This window comes from Populus euphratica, unplaced genomic scaffold, assembly GCF_000495115.2.
Source record: "Populus euphratica unplaced genomic scaffold, PopEup_1.0 scaffold182.1, whole genome shotgun sequence".
NCBI classification, from domain to species: domain Eukaryota; kingdom Viridiplantae; phylum Streptophyta; class Magnoliopsida; order Malpighiales; family Salicaceae; genus Populus; species Populus euphratica.
Window position 1 is genome coordinate 274,707 of NW_011500063.1, and position 10,075 is coordinate 284,781.

Here is a 10,075-nt window from a genome sequence, read left to right on the forward strand (position 1 = left end):
GCTGCCAACCCCGGCCTATTTGAGCCCTAGCACAGATGCCTCTTCTGGGCAGGGACACATGATCACGACTACTGCTACTTGTAAACAAAAACCTACCCTATGTCTCTGTCTCCGACAGTGAGCCGTCAAGTGACTTGACAAACTCTCTTCCTTCCTTCTTGTCCAATTCATGATCTTCATTCAGTTTCTCTCGTACTGAAGAAAAGAAACTTCAGAATGAAAAAGGATTAGGCAGGTTTGTTTCTTAATTTTAAAAGTATTTTTTTAAAAAAATTATTTTATTTTATTTGAAATTAATATTTTTTTTTAGTTTTTTAAAATTATTTTAATATAATAATATCAAAAATAATCTTTAAAAATAAAAATTATTATTTTAATATATTTTTAAATAAAAATTATTTTAAAATACAATGAAAGTATACTTCAGAAACACTCTAATTCTTATACCATGAGCGCCTCTCTGGGTGGAAACCTGCCGCAGCTGCTTTCTCTTATACCATGAGCGTCACTCGTGCCTAACTTGTAGCTGAGTTATTAAAGGCTTGATCGGCAATAGCCTTTCTTGAAATATCAATTTTTTGTGGTCTCAGCGTACAAAACTTTGATAATTTTCTCTTTGAACTTATCATATATGAAGCTGCGTTCATAGTACACATGTTTTGGTTTATTTTAAATTAATATCTCTTTTATATTTTTAAATTATTTTGATATATTAATATCAAAACTAATTTTTAAAAAATAAAAAAATATTATTTTAATTATTTTAAAAACAACCACAACTATATTCTCAAATTCGTTTTGTTTTTGTTTTTAATATTTTTAGATTGTTTTGACTTGTTAATATTAAAAAATTATTTAAAAAATAAAAAATATATTATTTTAATATATTTTTAAATAAAAAATTATTTAAAAATAATAACTATTTAAATTCTAAATATTATATTATGCTATTCTTTCCTTTTTTTCGCGCCAGCTCTCTTTTTTTTACTTGCGCAATTGGGCATGTTTAGGTCCGGTTGGGCCCTTTATATTCTTCCTATCAACGGCCCAACCAGCTGTCTGGGGCTCTTTCTTTTCCTTCCCTGATGGTTGGGTCATATGGCCCAACCAGCTGTCGGGGTGGACCATTGGGCCTAATAAGCCCTCCTGTTGGGCTTTGTGCTGTCAGATTTGATTATGTGATTCACTAAGGAGAGATGATGGCTTGACTTCCTTCCAGAGTTCAGTTGCATTTCTTCCTCAACCTGTAGCAAAAATCCTTGTATTTGGAAAAGGAAAACCCTAAACCCTCTTCCTTCTGATTCATATTCAGATGAGGCTCTCTCTCTGTCTCAAAATGAAGCTCTGTCCAAGCCTCCTGATTTCTCTCTTGCCAAAACGCTTTATAAAGACAGCACCTTCTCCTCCCATAACTCCACTACCCACCAGAAGTAATACCACCTCATCTTCTCCATCATCGTTTACACTTCAATTTCTTGTTAACTCATGTGGGCTTCCTTTAGAAACTGCTCTTACTGCATCCAAGAAGTTCCATCTCAACGAGAAGAACGTCCACAAGACTCAATGTTTGCTCCATTTCTTGAAATCTCACCACTTTGTGGACACACATATCGCCGATCTGATAAAAAAGATGCCCGCTTTCCTTGGTTGTAAAGTAGAAAACAATCTAAAGCCCAAGTTCGAGTTCCTCGCCGCAAATGGCGTTTCTGGTAACCTCCTTCCGCAACTTATCCTATCAAATCCTGATATTTTGTGGACGTCCTTGGAATCTACTATCAAACCATCTTTCAAGTTTTTGAAGTCTTTTCTTGGTACCAATGGGAAAATTACAGCGGCTCTTAAGCGTTGTTCATGGTTGTTGAGAGTTAATCGGAACAGAACTATGCAAACAAATATTGATTTGTTGATTAAAGAAGGATTGCCTCTTGACCGGCTTGCAAAACTCATTATCTCGAATCCAAGATCTCTGCTATCTAAGCATGATAAGATAGTTTATGCAGTGAATTCTGTTAAGACTCTGGGCCTTGAAACAAACGATACTATGTTCATATATGCTCTTGGGGTGAAGATGAAAATGACTGACACGACTTGGAAGAAGAAAATTGAGGTGATGAAGAGTTTGGGTTGGAGTGAAGAGGAGATTTTTGGCACTTTCAAGCGATGCCCTCAAATATTGCAATACTCGGAGAAGAAAATCAGGATTACCGTGGATTTTTTTATCAATACCGTTGATTTGGGACCAGAAATTCTACTGGTCTATCCTTCTTTGTTTTGCCTCTCAGTTGATAAGAGGGTTCGTCCATGGTATAATGTTATTAATGTTTTGAAGTCAAGGAACTTGATTAAAAGAGAAAAGAAGTTTCCTTCTTTGCTACTGATGAGTGAGAAGAAATTCTTGGAGAATTATGTTGATAAGTATGTGGATGATGTCCCTGGTTTATGGGAGGTGTATACGGGCACTGCCAACACAAAGAAGAAAGGCACTTGATGACAGAGATGTAAGTTCACTTGTGCAATACAAAGTGCTATGTAGTTGACTAAATAGCTCATCTGCTTTTGATTTACAGCTAGTTTTTGTTTGTTCAATGTATATTGTTCGTTTCTTATCATTTTGCATATGTGCTTTCATAGCCTTGTTTTTTTTCCCGTTCATTTCTGTGACCCCTTTTCATCTTTTACTCAGTTTGAGCTTCCTACATTAACGTGCCAACCTAAGAGCCTTCAATTGCCTTGTTAGAGTGTTGTGCAAAAACATTATGCATATTAAAGCTCATGTTAAAATGAGCTTGCATTACAAAGATATGCATTCATTGGCATTCCAACTTTCCAATTGAACACAAAACTTAACCACTTAGTATTTTCCAGCAGTTTAAGGCTGTTACTACATGTTAACGAACAGTTAAACATTTGTAGGCTGGTTGATGATGGTAGCAAGATGGGAAAATTGAACTTTATGTTGCGCAAAAAAGGTTGGAAACTGGAGTGCAGTGCGAACCATTGATTAAACAAGGAATTGTGTAGGGATGTACTCTTGTGCGAGCTATGATTCTGGTTTGGCAAACAGTTAAGGAATGCTCAGGGAAATGTCGAGGATAGTTAACCCTATTTGGGAAGGGTTAGGGTACAGATAGGTAGATTTGGACGGTCAATGATTTGGGGAAACTTCAGTGCAACGCTACTTGCTGGCTGTTTAATGATCAGGTAAAAATGATAAGAGCATTTCTCTGAAGTTGGTGATGAAAATGAAGAGAGCGGTTTCTTTGAAGCAGGATCAATGGTCATTTATGGCTTTTGTTCCATCAAAGGAGAAGATCAGATATTAAGAATTGCCATGGCCAGTTGGCTCCATGCTCTGGGATACAAATATTTGCTGATGCATTTGCCAAACTCGAAAGGATGGTCTCAAAGCAACAGTGTTTCTACAAGGGAGAGGTTGATTTTAGACATACAGTGAATAAAAGCCTCGGTTTCAATTTCTATGAGGTGCTCAAATCATTATATTTATGCTTTAGTGAAGGTTCCTTCAGTCCATGTTGGGTTACAAGCTTTGAAGGCTAGGAAATATTCATGTTTTTTTGCGCTCGTCCTGTGCTCTGGGGTTTAAGTTGTTCCACTTTTCGAGGGCCTTCATGTAAATGTCTCCCATTTCTTTCTGTTGGGTTACAATTTCTATTTCTTTTTTTTATCTAAATGTATTTACAAGGCTCCTCTAATTAATCAAAATCTCCTATGCTATTCAATATTCAATTAATCAAATCATCTCTTGCATCAATCTTTCTTTCTAAGTTAGAGAAAACTCAGACTCAAATCCTAGTCACCCACTAAACAAGAGAATAACTCATGTACATAAAAAACATTAAAAGTTTTCAAATCACTAGGAAGATGAAGTTGATTCGCATTGTGGTTCATATTTGTAGCATCTCACAACTACTGATCTTTCTCTCATAGAAATTCTACTCTTCCGCAGTAAACCTATGAAGAATAAGTAGTGTACATATCAAGTAACCAACCTCAAAAATAACATTCCTGATATGACTATTTGCTTGGGGTGGCGTTCATGTAGAAAATTGTTTGCCAGATCTCACCCTCACAAATATTTTGCCATATCTTCAGGTGGATTATGCACCTTGCTTTGAGTTATTTGACACTAAGAGTTTATTTGGTTGTGTTTTTAACTGTATTTGGTTGTGTTTCAAAAATGTGTTTAGCTGGAAAAAACATTAAGTTTTTTAGAACATGATTGGAACCTTCTAATTGAATTTAATTCAAAGAATTTAATAAAATCTCATATTTGAAACATCAAGTTAATGTTTTATTAGAGCATGTTTGGAACCTTCGAATTCAATTCAATTAAGAGGTTTTGATAAAATCTCATGTTTGAACATTAAGAATTGAATTCCAAATAGAATTTAATCTTTAAAAATGCTATAAAAATAAATCGGATGTCAACTCCTTTAATTTACAATTACAAAAAAGATAAACTTAATATTAAAACTAACATTTCCAAAATAATAGTGTGACCCTCTTCTTTTTTCTTTTTTTGTTGTAAGATCTTTAAAAAAATAAGATGAGGGTCACAAGGGTAATATAAAAAATAAAATGAATTGAATTTTATCTTTTCAAAACATCTGAATTTAATTTTTTTATCAATTGGATTTAAATCAAACACTATAATTAAAATCAATTATAGTAGAGAATTGGTTTCAAACAACTTGTTAGTGTTTTTTTTTTATAATTTTGTTGTGTTAATATTAAAAATATATAAAAAAATATTATTTTCAAGTATTTTCAAGTTATAAAAAATATTATTTTCAAGTATTTTCAAGTAAAAAATATTTTTAAAAAGTACATTACACCATAATCTAAACACCTACTAAAACCTTATTTTAGATTGAGTTTGTAGTTGTGGTTGTGGTGCAACCGTACTCTTAAACAAGATTTAATTTAAGTATGTGTTTAGTATTATAGTAGTTTTTAAGATCACACTTACAAAAAATAACTTAAAAAAAAACTATAAAATAGAACTTTTATATAATCAAGGTTTTAAGAGAAAATTTTCAATGGAACTAATATAAATTTACGATATGTGTTGATTAATTAAATATTTTTAAAATTATAATTAAAATAAAATAAAATATATTTTAAACCACATCTCACTAAATAAAAGGATGTTTGGGAATGTAGTAATGATTGTTTTTTAAAATATTTTTTTATTTAAAAATATATTAAAATAATATTTTATTTTTCTTATCAATAAATCAAAATAATTTAAAAAATTTAAAAAATGTTAAATTTAAAATTTTGCAGAAGAGGGTGCAACCAAACAGTGCATAAATAAACAAATCTACTAAAACACTTTAATCGGAAAGGTACCATGCTGTCATTCACAAATGTTTTTTTTTAATTGAAGAGGGATTGTCTCTTGTCGGCTTGCAAAACTCCGGATCTTGTTCCCAAGGCGTCTGCTACGTAAGCATGATGGCATGGTTTATGCAGTGAAATCAGTTAAAAATCTCCTACATATTAATAGTAAATAAAAATAGTAAAAATAATTATATTTAAATAAAAATATTTATTAAATAATTTTTTTAATAAAAATGTAAATTAAATATTTCTTAATAAAATTAATTCAAACTCTGAATTTTAATAAAAAAAAATAAAAGAAAAGAAAACACTAAAATATTGAAGGAGTAATAATGCATGAAAATCTTGAAAATATAATTATAAATTCTTCCTTCAATCCATAAAAAAATTATTTAAATAAATACTGAGAAAAAAGGAAAATCATTTAGTGTAATTAATCTTCAAAATAATAACTATGTAGAAAATTGGATAAACTTATAGTCGCGGGATAAAAACTTAATAGTTATATTTTTAAGTGGTTTTTTATTTTATTTGTTATTGTTTTAATTTTAGAGTTTTTAAGTTAATTTTAAAATGATATTTTCTTGGATAAAATAATATAAAAAAATTCAAACTACTTTATTTAAATAAAAAATGAATATTTTTTTTTATTGAAATTGAACTTCGATTAAGTTAATAAAATCATGAATTATCTAAAATTCATCCGTTTAAGAGGATGACTTCAAAACCCAATCAGATAGGGCCCACACTCGATGGACCCATAAAGCACGTGACTTTTGACCGCCCCCACCGTCCGATCCGCTTCCTGCGCTTCACTTTAAGGCCCTCCTCTCTCCCCCTCTCTAAAATCCCAAAAAACATAACCGAGAAAAATTCTCTCCTTCTCCTCACAAAAAGAAACCCCAAAAGAATTAAAAAAAAAAAAAAGCAATATCCATTGGATCATCTCCATGTCTCATTGCATTAGCCATCACCACCGTCAAGGACAAAACAAGAAATGCCGGTGTCATCATCCCGTGCGTGCATGAACATTACCTGATTTGTAGCAGCAAAGCCAATGGAGGGCCTGAGTTCAATTTTCTTGATGTTGTTGATAATAAAGAAACAATCTTGATTCATATAGAAAAAAAGAGGAGGGGTTTTTTTAAGGTTTTTTTATATATAAAGTATGTCTGAATTGGTAGCACGTACTGGTCGACATCAACAACGGTACGAGGGCGGTTGTCGACTTGTTGCCGGGTAAAGAACAAACCCTTTTCATGTTTTTATCTGAAAATGATTTGTATGCGTGAAAGATGTGTTTTTGATTGATGTGAAAATGTATTTTGTTTGATGTGTTGAATTACTGTTGTATGTGTCTTTTTTGTTAGTGACATGAGATTTTCAAATTTGGAGGGTTGTGGCTATGTGTGATTGATTGGTATGTTTTTGACTTTATGTTGATTAATGAGATGCTGTTAAAATTTACAATTGATGGGTGTGCCATCGGTTTTATCCACACACAAAAAAAAAAAAAAATTATTTTCCTGTTTGGATGTGGTTTTTGTTAATTTAGTGGGAATCGGTGGCTATGAAGGTATAATGTACAATGTCGACATTATTAGTTATTTGGTTATTTGATTAGAGTAATTTGTTGAATGATGAAAGGTAAGCAACTTTGACCAGTAGGTGATGGAAAGATATGTGTTCATTTTGATGGATTATGGTCAATGTTGATGACAGATAAATTGAGGATTGAGATAATTTTGAGGCTTGTTTGCTGGAACCTTTTCTATCATTTGCCACCGTTGCTTCTTGGAACCCAGTTTACAAGGAAGGTGATTTTGGACTTGGTTGTAGAATAAAAATTTAAATGGTTTGGATGCACGTCCTTGAACGTGGAGGCTTGCCTCTTCTTAACTCAGTTTATGTTCAGAGTCCAAAAACAGGTATTCTGGCATCATTTTGCCCATTATTTCTGTAGGGAATAGGAAGATCATACCATCAGTCATGTGCTGAATGAATAGCCGAGAAGGTTTGTAAGCATCTTGGTGGGTGGAAAGATGCTTTCTTGTCTTTAGGGAACTAATACCCGCACTCCTGCCCAGGTTCTGAAATGATTGAGCAGGAGATGTCAAATTTCCTCTTGGTCTTGATGTAAAGTAAAGAGTGATTGTTTGGTTAGTTGCGAGGTCTATTGTAGGTCTAACTTGGTGAATTCCCCTTAGGACCAGATTTGTTTGGCATTAGACAGTCTGGATTCTGCAGAAAGTATATCTTTGTTGAATAAATGGGATCTAATAGAGTTATTGTTATTCGTGAGCACTAGGAAGATCATTTGACAGGTGTTTTCCTTAGTTGTGTCGTCAACATAGTCTAAGGTTTTTCTCAGGAATCCCATCTTAGAAGTCTTATGATCAAGATTTGTTAGAATGAGGTTGGGTTCCCACTAAAAGTACAAACAAGAAGAAAAATATGGCTTAGGAAGAAAGAAATAACTAGTTGAAAACCCTGCAAGTTTCTGCTGCCTTTGAATGGTGCTAAAAGTCAATTGTCTTATTTAATGTTGAGTTGCTAAGTGCTAACTCATGGTTTTATTGACAGGTGTATTCCATATAGATTTAGAGATTATTGTGAAGATGATAATGCCAATTCGGTGAAGGTTGTTGAGCTTCTTATGATCAATTCACCCAGTGGACCAGGTCTCTTGTTTCCAAAGGTATAAAGTCGTGAGATGCTCTTCTGGCATTTTACTATGCACACTTTGCTTTGTACATCTACCTTTTCTTTTGGCCCGTTACCTTCTGATTCCGCTATAGAATGTGATTTAAGTTTTTATTTTTTTGTAGATATTTCAATTTACAGTAGTTTTCCCCTTCAAAATTTTAAACATGCTCGAGAGGATTATCTGATTATCATAACTAACTTTTTGCTTCTGCAGCTCAAGTCTGTGACTCTTAGTTATTGTGAAAGTTCCTTAGGATGATTTGAAGTCTGAACTCTTGCTTCCTTGTATGAAGAGACATTTTATTTTTGAAACCAGTAATCTCGACCACATGGCCTTAGAGTTGTGCCGATGTTGGATTTTAGATGGGAAATAACAAGGGGAATGCAAATGAAGCTGCATCTGATAATAGGAAGATGGCCAGTATTGAGTTTATAGCTTAGGAGTATCAGAAGTGATTTTGGAGCTAATGATTCTGTATGAATATTTGCAATTACTCTGGCATATTTGTGCCTTGAGCATGTTTTTTGAGGTCTGTGTGCGTGAGCTTGCATGCTTGTATTTCTAGTGAAATGCAAAATTCAGTCAATACCTTTTCACTTTATTTTGGTTTTGACTATATGATTAAGGAATCCCAGACCTTACAAATCCATTTATGGTTTCAATGTCAATCCTCCGATCTTTAAAGAGCCAATAAGGGATAGATACCATTTGTTTCAAGTCATGTCTCTTGAAGTTTCTGTTTGTGAATGGGGCATATATAAATTCCTACTTCCTGTATTTTAGTTACTTCCAGGTAGAGAAAACAAAAGAAGTTAAATTTCTTTCCCTTTTTTTTTCCATAGGGAGGATGGGAGAATGATGAGACTGCTGAAGAGGCTGCTGTGAGGGAAGCCATTGAAGAAGCAGGAGTTCGAGGCGATCTAATGGTGAAGTTTTACTTGCATTATTTGAGATTGTTTTACCATTTCTTTTGCACTTTGAAGGTGTTGAGATACATTGTTTGTTTATGTTTCAACTTTACCATTAGAACTGCAATCTATTGACTGTCCTCATCTCCTACTTGGAATACTTATGAAGAGGTGTTCTATGTCATTATATTGATGTGATTCAAACACCCTTGTCATGATAATCATTGCTTCTTGTTTCATCTAATATCTCTGGTGGCTGTTCCTACTAGCATTCATTCATCTAGCTTAAAAAAATAAATTATTTGCTTCAGTGGCATCTCAAGTGTAGTGTTAGGCTAAAAAGACTGCTTCTGAGCTGATGTCCTGCATATAAATTGCAGAGAAGAGTCCTTTCAGGGAATAAGGTTGCATATATCCTCTGGTATCAACTTGTTAGCTTTGTATGTTCTAGGTGTTTGTGTTTCTGTCCTTTGCTCCCAGTGATCCACCGGGGCTGAGACAGGCTCTCCAAATATTCTCTTGCAGCTGGTTTACACATTTTTTCATGTAGACAATCTAAGGAAACCAGCTCTAATTTTTTCTCGGGGTTTCAGGATTTCATAGGGTATTATGAATTTAAGAGTAAAACTCACCAAGACGATTGTTGCCCAGAAGGTTTGTGTAAAGCTGCAATGTATGCTTTATTTGTCAAGGAGGAGCTTGAGCTATGGCCAGAGCGGAGCACAAGAACAAGGAGTTGGCTGACCATGTCTGAAGCAGTTGAGAGTTGCAGGCATAAATGGATGGAAGAGGCATTGAATGACTTCTCTACCTGGCGTGCAAAGATTTAGACTGCAGGAAAATATCCCACCAGTCAGGATAATTTTCTGTATAAAGAAAAGGTTTTAGTGTCGAGTCAAGGCAATTTTCGTCCGACTCATCAGTCATCACCCAAGTAACAATACTGGCAATTTTCAAGATTGCATAGCTTCCTGTTCTATGTTTTCGAAATTCCTTCATTTTACTGACCTCTGATTTATTTTGATTCAGAGAATTGTCCAGAATGTTATATATTATAGTTGTTTTAGATGTTCGTTGATGATGTATTATTACCGTT

General features: G+C 33.6%; 2 protein-coding genes across 3 annotated transcripts; both read left to right on the forward strand.

Annotated features, from left to right (window-relative positions):
* Nucleotides 1-1,199: 1,199 nt before the first annotated feature.
* LOC105108113 (uncharacterized) lies at nucleotides 1,200-3,751 on the forward strand. Of its 2 annotated transcripts, none has more exons than XR_838991.1 (2): nucleotides 1,200-2,856; nucleotides 2,906-3,751. XR_838991.1 is itself a non-coding variant. In XM_011002284.1 (2 exons), exon 1 carries the CDS (start codon nucleotides 1,313-1,315, stop codon nucleotides 2,486-2,488), a length of 1,176 nt encoding a protein of 391 aa, XP_011000586.1. In that variant the 5' UTR covers nucleotides 1,200-1,312; the 3' UTR covers nucleotides 2,489-2,498; nucleotides 2,914-3,742. The 2 variants fall into 2 exon arrangements, 1 of the variants encoding a protein (XP_011000586.1); XM_011002284.1 differs by having other exon boundaries at nucleotides 1,200-2,498; nucleotides 2,914-3,742.
* A 2,416-nt stretch (nucleotides 3,752-6,167) lies between these two features.
* LOC105108117 (nudix hydrolase 16, mitochondrial-like) lies at nucleotides 6,168-10,052 on the forward strand. The gene is made up of 4 exons (XM_011002297.1): nucleotides 6,168-6,603; nucleotides 7,948-8,062; nucleotides 8,914-8,997; nucleotides 9,573-10,052. Exons 1-4 carry the CDS (start codon nucleotides 6,533-6,535, stop codon nucleotides 9,807-9,809), a joined length of 507 nt encoding a protein of 168 aa, XP_011000599.1. The 5' UTR covers nucleotides 6,168-6,532; the 3' UTR covers nucleotides 9,810-10,052.
* The last annotated feature ends 23 nt before the right edge of the window (nucleotides 10,053-10,075 follow it).

Bases quoted from the DNA above. Each gene is read 5' to 3' on its own strand.
- LOC105108117 (XM_011002297.1), top strand. From the start codon at position 6,533: ATGTCTGAATTGGTAGCACGTACTGGTCGACATCAACAACGGTACGAG. The intron at 6,604-7,947 runs GTAAAGAACAAA...TTTTATTGACAG, and splicing joins GGTTGTCGACTTGTTGCCGG to GTGTATTCCATATAGATTTA. The intron at 8,063-8,913 runs GTATAAAGTCGT...TTTTTTCCATAG, and splicing joins CAGGTCTCTTGTTTCCAAAG to GGAGGATGGGAGAATGATGA.
- LOC105108113 (XM_011002284.1), top strand. From the start codon at position 1,313: ATGAGGCTCTCTCTCTGTCTCAAAATGAAGCTCTGTCCAAGCCTCCTG.